Source organism: Mus musculus, chromosome 9, assembly GCF_000001635.26.
Source record: "Mus musculus strain C57BL/6J chromosome 9, GRCm38.p6 C57BL/6J".
NCBI lineage: Eukaryota > Metazoa > Chordata > Mammalia > Rodentia > Muridae > Mus > Mus musculus.
In genome coordinates, this window is record NC_000075.6 from 81,889,564 (window position 1) to 81,906,275 (window position 16,712).

The 16,712-nt window shown below is 37.5% G+C and overlaps 1 protein-coding gene across 3 annotated transcripts in view; it reads left to right on the forward strand.

Annotated features, from left to right (window-relative positions):
- The window catches only part of Mei4 (meiotic double-stranded break formation protein 4), a 342,338-nt gene that overhangs the window by 25,894 nt on the left and 299,732 nt on the right, over positions 1–16,712 (forward strand). For 2 of the 3 annotated variants that reach the window (NM_001357477.1, NM_175213.4), the window contains exon 2: positions 559–804. The exons of the other annotated variant lie outside the window; for it this stretch is intronic. In NM_001357477.1, coding sequence (NP_001344406.1) covers positions 573–804 — 232 coding nt within the window. In that variant the 5' untranslated portion in view covers positions 559–572. The remainder of the gene's footprint in view (positions 1–558; positions 805–16,712) is intronic. 3 annotated transcript variants of the gene reach the window in all.

A 16,712-nucleotide genomic window follows, 5' to 3' on the forward strand; every position in this document is an offset into this window, starting at 1 on the left:
CCCCTCCAAATCTTTCCATATACTTCTCCTTTTTATCTTTTAACTTTTTGTGCTTCCTATTCATTAATTGTCACTGCACATATATGTGTATATGTGCATATATACATCTATTGCTAACAACAACCTGTGCTCAGCCTGTCAATGTTACTCATGTTTGTTTTCATGCCTGACCATTTGGAATGGATAACCAGTTCTTTTGTCCTTCCCCAGGGAAGACTATTTGTCCTATTGTCAGTATTCCTTATTTTCCTAGTTCTTTGCATCTGGTTGAAGCCTCTGAGATTGTGTTTTCTAGTAACACCAGAAGCTACACCCATGAAGTCTCACTACTTTGACTATTTAAACATGAATTGAACAAAGACATCAATAGATATGTTAAAGTGAACTGGGAAAGCCCATAAAGACTCTTACTATTTTTTAGTTCTTGAGAATTTTGTTTCTGTTCCTTGGAATCAATTTATATTATGAACTTTTTAATTAGCCCTGCTCTGAAAGATCTATTTTGTTCAAATAAAAAGTTAAAAGGAAATTTTGTACTTTTATTTCATTGTATGATAGGGACAAAAGCCAAGATGGATATTCAGCCATGGTATTTGAAAACTTCAAAGCTGGCACTGGCGTTGGCGATTATCCACTCAAAACCAGCAGACAGAAGCAGCAGAGAATATACAGAGTACCTGGCTTCCTTGGTGACCCAGAAGGAGTCCACATGGAAATCAAAACTTGAAGCCTTAGAAGCAGAAGTTCTACAATTACGTCAAAAACTTCTCCTGAGTAGGATTTCCTCAGGATTGTTTAAGAATGGTATGTGAGTCACTTCTCAGCAATCTATGAACCCGTTATACCATAATTAGCTAGGAATTTATTACAAACTTGAGAGGTTTTTTTGAAAATATAGACATTATCCTCTTGCTCCAATAGACTTTTTTTTCCTTTAGTTAATTAGTTAATCATTACAAGATACTGTTCCTGCCTAATGAAGAAACCACATTAGACTAGGAGATTAACTTAACAGACGCAAGCTACTCTAGAGTGAAAATTCTGTATTATCATTGTTATGATTATGGTAATAAAGATTGAACCCAGGGCTGTGAGTATTTTACAGCATTCATACTGCCACTCAGTGACAATAATGTCTGTGGTCAATGAAGAATTCGTTTTAAAATCTCATTCTTTAATTCTACTATTTTATTTTCTCTTTTATAATAACTGTAACTGACAAAGTACCAGCTCTGGGGAGGAATTAAGGTCCCAAAACATGCAAGATGAGGCATTATTTTCTCTATTGATCACCCACCTTCTAGTAGAAGAAACAGACCTAAAATTAACCCAGTTGTGATGTATTCCAATAGAGGGTAATAGAAACATTGATCAAATGCCAAAGAAGCCATTCATCCTGCCTAATTCTTTGGAAGATTTTGGAGGTCTGCTGCTCCAGATCTGTATACTTGTGAATGAAATTGTTTCAGAGGATCTAGCAAAAGAGAGAGGATGAGCTAAGAGAGAGGAGTAGAGAGTGCACCCCACTCAGAATCCCATTAGCATTGCATTTTGGATAACCAGAGCTCCAGTAACCAAGTTGGCGATGAAAAGATGAAAGAAGGAGAGTTGCCTTCAGAAAGCTCAGAAAGGCCCTAAGTATTAACTGAGGAAAGTTGTCATTATTGTTACGTTCACTATATAATTGTCCCCACTAGGACCCCTGTGAACGTTACAGGGGATTTTATTAGAGATTATACTGGTTCCCTAGTGCAAACAGGAACATACATCACATGATTTCATTTCATTCAGGAATATATTTTTTTTTTTTGAAGCAGAAGGATGATTAGGAAACAATTCTGGTAACTGAGGCAAAGAAACATGTAAGTCAGACCACGATTTAAATTAGATCACGTTATTCCTAAATGTCATCTCCTTTGCGAGCTTCCCCCTGACCATGTTGCTTTCCCCATTTCATCTTCCATGAGCCATTCTGTGGAAGGTTTGCGTGGGTGCTGCCTTACCTCCTGATCTAGGGTCTAAGTCTATTGAGGAGGAGAATGGATGATAGGAATAGTATTCTGTAAGCTGTCTCCAAAGGCCATGATCCTTCGTGCAAACTGTGGGGAGGTAAGGGCAGTTGGATCCCATAGAACGTGACTTCACTAGTATGTTAATGGATTATTATCAGAGTGGGTCTGTTATTAATGACAAGTTGGACTCTGTGTTCTACACTCTTACCCTGTGATTCTCGACTCGGTCATAGATCTATGAACTATACAGAGAGTCCCTAGTAACCGGAAAATTATTACCAGGTGTAGCCACTTAGCTGTGACCTTTTAATGTATCAGCTGAATAAATGTGTATTCTTTACCTATTATAAGTCCGGTTTCAAGTGTAATAGCAGAAAACAGACTAAGACATCTTGTGTGAAGTTTAATGAATCAAACTAGGTTCATAAGAATCAGAACTTAAAAGACAAATGAGTTTTTGGATGTTTTCCAAAATAAATATTTCTGATGTTTGTTGGGAATAAGTTCAGAGACTGGCTATGGGTAAATTTAAGAATTTTGAGCCTCCCACTCTACCTTGTTAAATGGATTGTAATCATTTCTGTGTGAACAGACAAAACAGGTAAAATGGAGTGTAGAATTTTCTGATAGAGTCTAGTGTGGGTAGAAATATAGAGGGGAGGTAGATACATGGTCAGAAAACTCAGAGCAGATGAGCAGGCAGGAACAGAAAACATATTTTCAGGTTTTTTTTTCTTAGCATTTAAATAGTAGTTGGATTCCAAACCACCAACACACTGCCTAGGTGGTAGTCAGAGCAGCAAAGTGGCTTCAAACGGGACCTGAAGTCCTAGGAGGAGGCCTGCTGACAGGAGGGTCCAGTATCAGAAGACAACACAGACACATAGACACATGCATACACACACGCACATGCACACACACACACACACACACACACACACACACACACACACACACACCAATAAATAGTAGTTGGAATTGTAATTGTGTAAAACTTACAGGGAGACCTGAACTGTGAAGGCAGGAGAAGATGGTTGTGCCTACCATTGCCAAGGTGAACAGAGGCAAGGAGGCACTCTGATATTTGTGTGTGCCAAAGCATTGAACACATGTGTGCAGTAGGTAGTACAGAGACACTAATTGGGAAGGATTATGTACATCACATATAGACTAGTATGTGGAAAACATTACGACAGGATGTGAAAAACATGATGAGTACCTATCTAAATGTTACTAAATCTCATTGTATAAACCAAAATCTATCATTTTAATTATAAAATTATAATTATAAAATTGTAATTCAATTATAATTATATCTTAAAGTTATATTTTTCTTAATGTATGTTATTATTTTTTCCTTCCCTTCCCTTCCCTCCCCTCCCCTCCCCTCCCCTCCCCTTCCCTTCCTCTTCCCTTCCCCTCTCTTCCCCTTCCCTCTTCCTTTCCCTTTCCCCTTCCCTCTCCCCTCCCCTCCCCTCCCCTCCCCTTCCCTTCCTCCTTTTCTTTTCTTTTCTTTTCTTTTCTTTTCTTTTCTTTTCTTTTCTTTTCTTTTCTTTTCTTCCTCCAGATTTTATTCCCCTCCTGGTCCACCCTCTGAGTGTTCCACATCCCATAGCTCCTCCCCATACCCCCTGTCTCCAAGAGGATTCCCAATCCCCACCCCCACCCCACCAGACCTATAAAACTTCCTAGGGCCTTCAGTCTCTTGAGGGTTAGGTGCATCTTCTCTGACTGAACACAGACCCAGCAGTCCTCTGCTGTATATGTGTTAGTGGCCTCATATCAGTTGCTATATGCTGCCTGGTTGGTGATCCAGTGTCTGAGAGATCTCAGGGGTCCAGGTTTGGGTCCTCCTACAAGGTCTCTGGACTTCTCAGCTTCTTCCAGCTTTTTTCTATTTCAACCACAGGGGTCAACAGCTTCTCTTAATTGATTGGGTGCAGATATCTGCATCTGATTCTTTCAGCTGCTTGTTGGTTCTTTCTGGGGTGTGGGAAGGCAACCAATTCATCACTTGATGCCCTGTCTTTCTGCTGGACGTAGGCTCTACAAGTTCTCTCTCACCACTGTAGGGTATTTCATCTAGGGTCCCTCTCTTTGAGTCCTGAGAGTCTCTCACCTCCCGGGTCTCTTGTACAGTCTGGAGGGTCCCCCAAAACTCCTATCTCCCCAGACTGCCTGTTTCCATTCTTTCTGCTGGCTCTAAGGGCTTCAATCCTTTTCCCCCATCCAGTACCAGACCATGTTCCCCTACCCTGCCCTGGTTCCCTTTCCCTCTCAGGTTCCTCTCTCCCTCCCCTCTTGTGGTTGCTTTCTTCTCCCTCCCAAGTGGGACTGAAGCATCCTCATTTGGGCCTTTCAGCTTGTTGACCTTTCTGAGTTCTGTGGACTGTATCTTGGGTATATTGTTCTTTTTCTTCCTGGCTAATATCCACTTATTAGTGAGTACACACCATGCATGTGCTTTTGGGTCTGAGTTACCTCACTCGGGATGATATTTTCTAGTTCCACCCATTTGCCTGCAAAACTGAGGATGACCTCCTTTATATCTGAGTAGTACTCCATCGTGTAAATGAACCACATTTTCTGTGTCCATTCTTCTGTTGTGGGACATCTGGGTTGTTTCCAGCTTCTGGCTCTCACAAACAAGGTCACTACTAACATAGAGGAACAAGTGCCCCTGTGGCATGGTGGGGCATCTTTTGGGTATATTCCCAAGAGTGATATAGCTGGGTCTTCAGGTAGATCTATTTCCAGTTTTCTGAGGAACCTCCAGATTGATTTCCAGAGTGGTTGTACCAGTTTGCAATCCTGTCAGCAATGGAAGAGTGTTCCTCTTTCTCTACATCCTTGCCAACTTGTGTTGTCACCTGAGGTTTTGATCTTAGCCATTCTGATTGGTGTAAAGTAGAAGAATCTCAGGTTCTTTTTTTTTTTTTTTTTTTTTTTTTGCCTTTCCAGATGAGTTTGAGAATTGCTTTTTCCATGTCTTTGAAGAATTGTGTTGGAATTTCTGTGGGGATTGCATTGCAACTGTAGATTTCCTTTGGTAGGATGTCCATTTTTAATATGTTAATCCTGCCAATCCATGAGCATGGGATATCTCTCCATTTTCTGAGACCATCTTAGATAAATTTCTTGAGAGACTTAAAGTTATTGTCATACAGATATTTCACTCATTTGGTTAGAGTTACTCCAAGATATTTTATATTATTGGTGGCTATTTTGAAGGGAGTTGTTTCCCTAATTTATTTCTCAGCCTGTTTATCATTTATATAAAGGAAGTCTACTGATTTATTTGAGTTAATTTTATATCCTGCCACTTTGCTGAAGTTGTTTACCAGCTGGAGAAGTTCTCTAGTAGAATTTTTGGAGTAGCTTATGTATACTATCATATCTTCTGCAAATAGTGATAACTTTGTTTCTTCTTTGCAAATTTGTATCCCCTTGATCTGTTTTTGTTGTCTTATTGCTTTAGCAGGCACTTCGAGTACTATATTGAATAGATATTGGGAGAGTGGTCATCCTTGTCTTGTCTCCTGTTATGGTGGGATTGATTCAAGTATCTCTCCATTTAATTTGATATTGGCTGTTGGTTTGCAGTAAATTGTTTTATTATGTCTAGGTATGGGCCTTAAATTCCTGATCTCTCCAATACTTTTGACATGAAGGAGTATTGTATTTTGTCAAATGCTTTTTCTGCATCTAAGGAAAAGAACATGTGATTTTTTTTCCTTTGAGTTTGTTTATATAGTGGATAATGTTAATGGATTTTTATATATTGAATCAACCTTGCATCCCTGGGATGAATCCTACTTGAATGATGGTTTTGATGTGTTCTTGGGTTCGGTTTGCAAGAATTTTATTGAGTATTTTTGCATCAATATTCATAAGCGAGATTAGTCTGAAGTTCTCTTTATTGAGTCTTTGTGTGGTTTAGGTATCAGAGTAATTGTGACTTCATAGAATGAATTAGGAAGTTTTCCTCTATTTCTATTTTATGGAATAGTTTGAGGAATATTGATATCAGGTCTTCTTTGAAGGTCTCATAGAATTCTACACTAAATCCATCTGGCCCTGGGCTTTATTTGGTTGGGAGGTTTTAAATTATTTCTTCTATTTCCTTATGAGACATGGGTCGGTTTAGATAGTTTACCTGCTCTTGCTTTAACTTTGGTATGTGGTATCTGTCTTGGAAACCATCCATTTCATCTAGATTTACTAGTTTTGTTAAATGTAGGCTTTTTTAGTAGGATATTATGATTTTTTAAAATTTCCCCTGATTTTCTTGTTAAGTTTCCCTTTTCATTTCTGATTTTGTTTATTTGGTTACTTCCTCTGGGCCCTTTAGTTAGTTTGCCTAGTAGTTTATCTATCTTGTTGATTCTCTCAAAGAACCAGCTTTTCATTTGTTGATTCCTTTTGTTGTTCGCTTTGTTTCTATTTGGTTGATTTTGGCCCTGAGTTTTAACTATTTCCTGCCTTCTACTCCTCTTTTGTGAGTTTACTTCTTTTTGTTCTAGAGTTCTCATGGGGGGTTTTAAGGTGCTAGTGTAAGATCTCTCCAGTTTCTTTACCAGGGCACATTTAGTGCTATGAATTTTTGTTTTAGCACTGCTTTCATTGGGTATGATGTGCCAACATTTTCATTAAATTTCAGAAAGTCTTTAATTTATTTCTTTATTTCTTCCCTGACCAAGTTATCATTGACTAGAGAGCTATTCAGTTTCCATGTATATGTGGGCTTTCTGTTGTTTTTGCAGTTCCTGAAGACCAGCCTTAAGCCATGGAGATCTGATAGGATGCATGGGATTATTTCAATATTCTTGTATTGGTTGAGGGTTGTTTTGGTCAATTTTGGAGATGGTACCATGAGGTGCTGAGAAGAAGGTTTATTCTTTTGTTTTAGGGTAAAATGTTCTGTAGACATCTGTTACATCCCTTTGGTTCATAACCTCTATTAGTTTCACTGTGTCTTTGTTTAGTTTCTGTTTCTGATCTGTCCATTGGTGAGAGTGGGTGTTGAAGTCTCCCACTGTTACTCTGTAGGGTTCAATTTGTGTTTTGAGCTTTCGTAAAGTTTATTTTATGAATGTGGGTGCCCTTGCATATGGGGCATAGATGTTCAAAATTGAGAATTCCTCTTCGTAGATTTTCCCTTTAATGAATATGAAGTGTTCTTCCTCATTACACATGATAACTTTTGGTTGAAAGTCCATTTTATTGGATATTAGGATGGAACTTCAGCTATTTTCTTGGGACCATTTGCTTGGAAGACCTTTTTCCATCATTTTTCTCTGAGACGTGTCTGTCTTTGTTATTGACGTGTGTTTCTTATATGCAGCAAAATGCTGGATCTTGTTTGTATATCCAGTCTATTAGCTTATGTCTTTGTATAGGTGAGTTGAGTCTATTAATATTGAGAAATATTAAAGACAGATGGCTGTTGGTTCCTGTTATACTTCTTTTTGGAGGTTGCTTTATGTGCTTCTGTTCTCTCTTTTTGCCTTTGTTGTGAGATGCTTAATATCTTGTCTGGTTCTTCACCTGAGATTCTCTCTTCTATCTCTTGTATTCTGTTGGTGATACTTAGATCTGTAATTCCTGACCTCTTTCCTAGGTATTTCATTTCTAAGTTTGCCCCCATTTGTGTTTTCTTTATTGTTTCTACTTCTACTTTTAGGTGTTGGACCAATTTATCCAATTCCTTCACCTGTTTGATTGTGTTTTCCTGTATTTCTTTAAAGGATTTATTTGTTTCCTTTTTAAGGGCTTTTACCTGTTTATCTGTGTTTTCCTTCTTTCAGTGGGTTATTTATATCCTTAAAGGACTCTATTGTCTTCATAAGATATGATTTTAGGTCAGCTTCCTGATTTTCAGGTATGTTGGTGTATTCAGGGCTTGAGGGTGGGAGAACTGGGTTCTGATGGTGCCCACATATATTGGCTTCTATTGCTTATAGTCTTGCCCTTGTCTCTCACCATCTGGTTATCCCTGGTGTTTGCTGGTCTGGGTGACTCTGTCTGGAGTCTGCCTCTTTTGTCCCTGGGTTCAGGTCTTCTGGTAGGCCTGTAGCAGACCTCCTGTGGGTCCTTACAACTGGGGGGTGTTCAGAGGGGCAGAGAAGCTGCATATGTGTTGTCTTGGCTGCAATAGATTCCCTGGGTGGCCTTCAGACTGTTTGGTATTCAGAGGAGCAGTCAAGCTGTTGTCCTGTGTGAAGCTGTTCTCCAGGGGGACCTATGGACTGTAGTTTCTGTTTCCCTGTGTGCAGCAGAAATCCAGGGAGGCTTTCACTCTGTTGGGTCAGTTGTCCTGCATGCCACAAAGCTCCCAGGAGTTCTTCAGACTGGTGTCAGTTGCCTAGTTGCCCTGAGTACAGAGGAACTCCTGGGATGACTTTAAGCTGTGCTGTCTTCTGGTGAGCAGAAAAGCTGGGGATCAGTTGCCTTGTGTGCAGCAGATCTCCTGGGATGCATCAGGATGTGGTATCTTCAGGGGAGCAGACTAGCTAACAGTCTGTCCCAGCAGAAAGGACCGGGCAGAAGGGGAGTGGTATCTGGTGGGCCAGGATTTAGCAGAGTGATGGGTCTCTGAGTCCATGGGCTTTCAGCAGCAGCTGAGGTACTTCAGGAGGGTTCTTACCAAATGCTCTGAATGTAGCAGATCTTCTGGGATGCCTCAGGATATGGTGTCTTCTGTGAAGCAGACCAGCTGTCAGTCTGTCCCAGAAGTAAGGACAGGTTGAAAGGTTAATACAATTATATATATATATATATATATATATATATATATATATATATATATATATATATATATATATATATATATTTATTAGGTATTTTCCTCATTTACATTTCCAATGCTATCCCAAAAGTCCCCCATACCCTCCCCCCCACTCCCCTACCCACCCACTCCCACTTTTTGGCCCTTGAGTTCCCCTGTACTGGGGCATATAAAGTTTGCATGACCAATGGGCCTCTCTTTCCAGTCATAGCCGACTAGGCCATCTTTTGATAGATATGCAGCTAGAGACAAGAACTCCGGGGTACTGGTTAGTTGATATTGTTGTTCCACCTATAGGGTTGCAGAACCCTTTAGCTCCTTGGGTACTTTCTCTAGCTCCTCCATTGGGGGCACTGTGATCCATCCTATAGCTGACTGTGAGCATCCACTTCTGTGTTTGCTAGGCCCCAGCATAGTCTCACAAGAGACAGCTATATCAGGGTCCTTTCAGCAAAATCTTGCTAGTGTATGCAATGGTGTCAGCGTTTGGAGGCTGATTATGGGATGGATCCCTGGATATGGCAGTCTCTAGATGGTCCATCCTTTTGTCTCAGCGCCAAACTTTGTCTCTGTAACTCCTTCCATGGGTGTTTTGTTAATACTTTAATAATTCATATTTATTATTTTAATTAATTATATTCAATAATTATATAATTTATGCTTAATAATTATATTATTTAATTTAATAATTTAAATAATTTTAGTTTAATGTATAATTATAGTTATAGTTATATAAAATTTAATTATAAAAATTGGAATTATAGTTATAAACTTCTAATACTGCATAATTTATAGCCATATTCTGTTCCTAAAATATTCACAGTGAGCAAATAGTAAACATAATCAACCATTCTTTTTTCTGTTAAATTATAGGATTAATACCATTACAAAATGTAAAAAAAATCCTTGCAGTCTTGAACTATGCCTATCATAAGATCCCATGGTATCAACAATATTGCTTCTCATCCAAATTCTATTTGTAGTACCAAGATAGTGCACATGATACTTGTAAGTATTTATAGACACTAAGGAACTGTGTGATAACTTGTTTTATATCTTTCATTTACAGTACCTCTAAGAGGTATTTTCAAAAATTACATAATGATAATAAGTTTTCCTCATATTGGAGTTTCAGGTCCAGTGTTCCAATGCAGGTGTTTGGACGTGTTCTGTCTCTCTACTTGTAATCTCAAACTTAAAAATAGGACTACCTTAGTGTGTACAGGAATTGAGTAGCCATTAAAGGGGAGATGATAAATGAAGAGTTAAATGAAAAGAAAGTAAAATAAGAATTTAGTGGTTGTTTAAAGATAGTTAATTTGCAAGGATGTAATGACTTGTTTGGTAGAACCTATTCCAAAGAATCAGAAACATAGTAAAAATATATTTATATTATTAAGTATTTCTTTCTGGAGTTTTCAGTGTTTCACCATATTTGAAATGATTTCTTTAGTGTTTGGAGACTCGTAATGGATACTGAATTGAATACTTCTGGAAAAATTGATAGGCTATGGAACATAATTTATTTCAACTGTCCACTGAACCAATAGAAAAATCTAGAATTAAATGAAGCAGAGCTGAAATGGTTTGTTTATAAAGCATCTTAGGATCCCAGATATTTTTGTATTGATTGATTTTCAATAATTTCTTAATGAGTGTATTCCTTAGGGAATTATGCTATAGAAGGGATAAGATAAGCAGAAACTGATTCTAGAATTATACCATATGTTTATTTTACTGAAATGTTCAGTAGAAGTAAAAAAAAAAAAAAAAAAAGGACAGCAAGAGAGGGAAGGGGATGGAAGGAAAGAATCCTGAATACTCTATATAGCATCTGTCTCAAGCATTTTTAGTGATTTGTATCAGGTACAAGTCTTATTCAGTAGGTAACTTTTTTCTTTTGAAAGTTGTTCATATTTTTGGAAAATGTGTTGATATCCAGTGTGTTGATCCTTAAAAGGCTTAGGGAGGTTTTGAGAGTTCTGGTTAAGGAAGGAAGCATGTGGGAGGACGTAGCTAATTGGATGAAGAGATAGAGGCCCTTGAAAATAGGGACTAGAAAATCATTTCTTCAACCTCTTGTTTCTTGTATGTACCCTGCCAAGCCAAGAGATGATTTGGGACTGTGGTAGCCATTAACTGGCATACTAAGGATGAAAAACTATGGGGATGACATGAACCAGTATCCTGGTGACATTGCTCTTGTAGCTGAGGCAGATTTTGCTAATGAACTTTTAAAAGGTAGAGAATGGTTAAAGTACTGCTAACAGTCTTTATTCTTCATTTCTGAGGGATGGTTTGAGGTCATGAGTGAGTGGAATGAATAACGAGCACGGTGTCTCTTACTCCAGGAATCTACTCCATTGTATAGGGGAGAAAAATAATGTTCTTCAGTCAAAGAGCTTTGTTGAAGATGGCCTCATGATGTTTGCCAGAATTTAATCTAGGGCTGAATAAATGGATAAAAGAAATGTAAAAGCATAGTAGGAAGGGGTTAATTGCTGTCCTTAACCTATAAGAGTGTCAAAGATGAGATGTCAGTGGCAGTTTTTCCATAATTTAAAAAAAATTCAAGGGGCTTTATTGAATACTGTGAAGATTAAAATTTTAGTGACAGTTGGGGAGGGGCATTTTGATCAGGTATTTGTACCTTCATAGTTGCTTGGCATTCAAATGAGGGAAGCAGCATGGGGTATATGTTGTTTATACAACAATTTTTATGCTTTCATAAATGACAGCTGCATAAATCTAGCAAACAATTGACTAGAACAAAACAAAAGCAAAAGAAGACCCAATTAATTTGTTGATTGGCATATCTATTTAGTAAGTGAGTACAGGGGTGCAAGTGGTGTTCAACATGCAAGGTTGAACATGGCTGAGTTTTTTGTTTGTTTTTGTTTTTGCTTTATTTTGTTGTTGTTGTTGTTTGCCTCTGTGTCCAGGATTGCTTTGTGAACCGTCTGGCTGACATTTTTTTTTTTTTTTTTTTTGTACTTGTCTCCCTGGCCTCCTTTGCTGATCTTTGTCCGGAGAATCATACCCTAAGGGCTTCACTACTTCTACAGTTTCTACTTTTCATCCTGTGTGGTGTGGATTCAGCACAATGGTTCTAGCTGCGCTGATGCTAGCAAGGCAACAGAACCGGAGCCGTAGATCACCCCAGTCTTGTGTACACTCAGCCAGACTGGAGCCAGAGCTTGCTTTAGTAAGCTCAGTGCCATTCTCCTCATTGTAGCTCACTCAGCCTTAGTCCGTCTCTATGTTCTTATCCTGTGCCAGACCACGTATAGAGAATCTGTCTCGCAGACACAACCGTGACCTTCATATTATATATTGAGATATGAACTAATTTATAGATGCTGAGAGAACGTGGACCACGAAGACATAAGCATTTACTTCTCTGTTATTATGTAGCACTCATTAGATAAATGATAGAATATGATCATAATTGAAATTTGGCTAAAATTGTGGCTAATCTAAAACAGTCGGATAATATACATGCATTAAAAATATGTACTCAATAGAGATTCTGTTGGATAATTGAATTTGAATAATGAAAGGAAATTTACAGTTATATATTAAAAATGGCATACACATTACACAAAATTGAATTAATCAGATAATTAGAAATCCATGAATATAAACAATGAAAATTAAAGTTTAACTGATTAGAATATCAAATAGTTTTAGTAATGTAAGTCCCAAATTAAGAAATATAGGTACCTTAATTATCCTAACACATCCTGAAGAAATGTTGATCCTTTAAAGTTGTCTCTGTAGTAATGATGACCCAAAAGGAACATAGAAGGACCACAGACATGAGGACACAGAGGACAGGCTATATCTTCAGAGGCTGAGCTCACCCATGAAGATAACATTTCAGACAGAAGTCAACCTTCCTCTCATCTTCCTGGTACAGGGCTCTGAATCTGATTGCTTATGTAATCATCCTCTTTGCAGAAGCTGGCTTCTAGGACATTTCATTAGGTGCTCAGATAACCTCTTGAGTTAGGTGGACTCTGATTTCTATGTATGCTAGACTCTCTCCATATTTGGCCAATCCTAATGGAAATAGCTTTACTTAATTATCCAAATTAAACTGTATAACTTTATCTTGCTTAATTATTCCTATTTAGAGTGCCTTGATTCTTGCAGCATCCACTTTTCCTACTCTAGTTTGTGTGCAGTCTCAGGTTTTCTAATTGCCCTGGGAAGAAGTCTCAAATCCTTAAGCTGGACCACAGCTTCTTCAGTGGTTGGCACTTCCTTCTCTATCCCAGCCTCATCACTTTGGGTTCCATCACATTCTTTTTGTACTATGGATGGGGAACTTTTTCACGTATGTTGCTGTCTGCCATTGCCTTGCTCAAAGCTTGTACACACATTATTTCTGGTGGCATATTCTCCCTCTCCTTTTTGTCTGCCTAAATAATGTTCAGTTTTCCTGATAGAGTTTACTATTCTACATACTGTGACTACCTCTCTAGACTGGATTGAGTTTCCTTGTTGTAGGTCTCAGAGTCTGCATTTTCACAGCACATATCAGGTAACTTATTCGTGTGTAAGCAGTCTCTCTGTCCTGTGGAACCTGAATCATGCTTTCAGGAATTATGTTAATAATCATCAGTATAATCAGATGCTTAGCACAGCACCTGTCATAGCAGAATAAATACATGAAGATATGCTGATATTTGCAAAAATCTATTGTGGATCATTGTGTGTTTCTGGAGATCTTCTTAGCCCTTGGAACAATTAATGCAGGGCATGGAGAGCAAGTCTAGCATCTGCCTGAGGACCCAGATAGGCAGGATTGATCTCTGGAGTCCTACCTCGCAGGAGATTAGTCCAAGCAGAATAAATGGACAGTTAGCATCTTTGAAACAGAAGCTAAAAGGGTTTAGAGTATATTCATATTCTTAGATGTTTGCCTATTTCTTTATTATTTCAACTCATTGCTATTATATTATTTTATCATAATATTTTAGTACTTTATTACATTAAATATTTATTTTATCATTTATTTATTATAGTATATTATTATTTTGAGTTCAACTCATTATTATACAATGTTACTCATTATTTTATTACTATTATTAATTTGGTTCTAGAAAGTGAACTCATGTATATTAAGCATATGCACTATTTTTTTAGCTATGTCCCTAAGCCTACAGAAAATTTCAGTATTCTTTTCATATTTAGGGTTATGCTTAGCTTTGGGTATATTGTATTACTGATTTTTAAATGTCCCAATATTAATAGGTTCTTGAAATTAAGGCTATATTAGAAATTAAAAATCTGTGATGATTCTTAATTTAATTTTGGATTCTAGATTCCAATATTTATATTTAAAAATATTGGATATTTAATGAACAGAGTTCATGGTGATAACTTTGGAAAATGTACAGTATAGTCTCATTCTCATTATCAAAGCAAAAATAAAATTAAATAGCCAAGCCAAATGCGGCGGTTCAACAAGTGCATTTCTGACCGTCTGCAGGCAGTGTCCGTCTGCTGACATGACTGGTAAAGGCTGAGACTTCTTCTTCTTAATATAATGAGCTTGTCTGAAAAGAGCAGGGAGTAAAAAAGGTAGTTGGGAAGTGTGTGGCGGTGACATACAATGTCATCATTCTGGCACTTCAGGTGAAAGGAATTAGAAGACAGGGAAGTGGAAGACAGTGAAGGAGAAGGCTGATAAAAGACTCCTGGCTAGCCTACTGCCTGGATCCCGAGTACAAATCAGAAGCAGGAGAGGCTGACCTGATCCCCGAGGAAGGGCCCGCATCTCAGAGGCCCTCATGGGTGCCGTGGCTCGACATCAGTTTGGCATCAACCTTTAAGGTCAACATTCTTTTTCTGTCCTCCACGGAGTCCTCATTTATACATCTGCCTTTTGGTTCTAGTGTTTAATTTTTTTCAACTGCCCTGAATCTATATTTCCCTGCTACTTTTTGGGAGTCATCTATAAATCTTTCCTTGTTTCATCCATAACTGTTTCATTGTCTCCTCATTTAACAATGTGGAGATCAGGGTAAGGAACTTATATAGAATTAAATAAACAATTCCAAATGCTGTGGGCTCCTCTGGAATCCTCAACAATGATTTGTTTGTTTGTTTGTTTGTTTGTTTTAACACTAAGGCATTTCCTTAAATTAGCATCAGTTAGAAACTTGTTGGAAAAGAAAAATTCTCAGATCCTACCTGAAAACTGAATAAGACTCTCGGGAGACCCAGCAACTGTAACTTAACGCTCTTTTAGGTGGTCATAATGCGTACTGAAGTTTCAATGCTACTGGTTTTAAAGAAATAAAATTGAAATATGGTTCATGAGACATAATAGACAATTTACCAGAAATGAACTAATAGAAACCTAATTAGTGCCTTGTACAAATCCCTGCATGCAATAAATGAGGAGGGAAACAAGCCTTGGAAGTTGTTGTAATATCAAGTGAAAAGACTGAGCCTGCAGTGCTCAAGCTTAGTATTCACATAGAGTCAAATTTAAGCAGCAGAACTAAGAGCAAGCAAGCGAGCACCCGTGACTATCGCGTGAGGTCTACTAAGACACACTGTCAGATATGGAGTGTGGCAGACCTTGTTTAAGGCAGATTTTCTTTTCCCCTAAAAGGGTATCTTTTTTATATATCATACTTAAGTAATTTTAAAAATATTTTGTATGGAAAATATAATCAGGAAGAAATTCTGTACATTGCATACTGCAAATCTATATGAGCTTTAGATTGTATGGATCTGTAATAATCATTTGGAAACTGTACAAAGTAATTAAGATAAAAGTAAATACATAGCTGTGGATGAATGTCAGCAAATTCTTAACAAAAAGACCAATTTCATCATGTAAAGTTTCATATCATGAATGTGTGACTATTAAACATGTATTTCTATTATGTTCCAAGCCATATATAAACCTAAAGTAATCGACCCCAAAATATTTTGGGTGAATTTCTGAGATGCATATTTCAGTGTGAGTGACAGTCAGTCAGCAGAGAATGCTGCAGAGGGATGTCTTAGGATATTGGTGTGTTAAAGGAGACAGGCAGATGGTGTGAGCTGTTCGTAGCCAGTGAACAGGCCCATTGTTCCACAGCATCAATTGTTTTGTAGAAAGTATATATCATTTTATTGTTCTCCAGATCCAGTTTTTCACAGAGATAAAAGAAATACTGCTTACATGGCTGTAATATTGGAGTATTTCTGCCAGTGTTTCTGCTTTAAAATGCTTGGGAAAAGACTGTTCAGTGAGAGCCGTACTTTATACTTTCAAAGTCCTGTTGCTAAAAATACTCTTTATAGTTAAATTTAATGGACAATAAAGTTGCTTACGTGCTTTCATGTCGTTTCAGTGAAATCTTAAACATCAAATATCAAAAGATATTTCAGGATCTAATTAGACTATGATCTCCAATTAAGCTAATAAGTGTCAAATAATAGAAATTAATTTCATGAGGCTTGGTGAACTTTTCAATATAAATTAAATTGTAATACATAAGGGTTTGGATTTTATGTTAACAGATGAACTTTGGTGAAAGTTGACTGATGAAAATTTAAATACTTCTGCTCCTTCTACATATTTTATAATATTTAAAGTTTTTAAATTTGTAATTAAAACAGAGTATACAGACTTTAGGCATCTTGCTTGTGCCCATTGTTATTTTAATAACAAATACTGTTTGCCCTGGAAATTAGCATAATTTCCCATTTCTTTCCATAAAGTAGTATTTTTAACCGAATGTCCCCGTTCTTTGACCTACTTCATACAAATTAGATTGCAGTTTGCATATTTGAATAGACAATTTTGTTAATAATTTACTGTGTTTTCAGCGGCTCTGTAGCTATTTCTGTCTGTGCATTGTATGAAGTGTTTAACCTTATCTCATTAGTTCTTATTCAGTGAA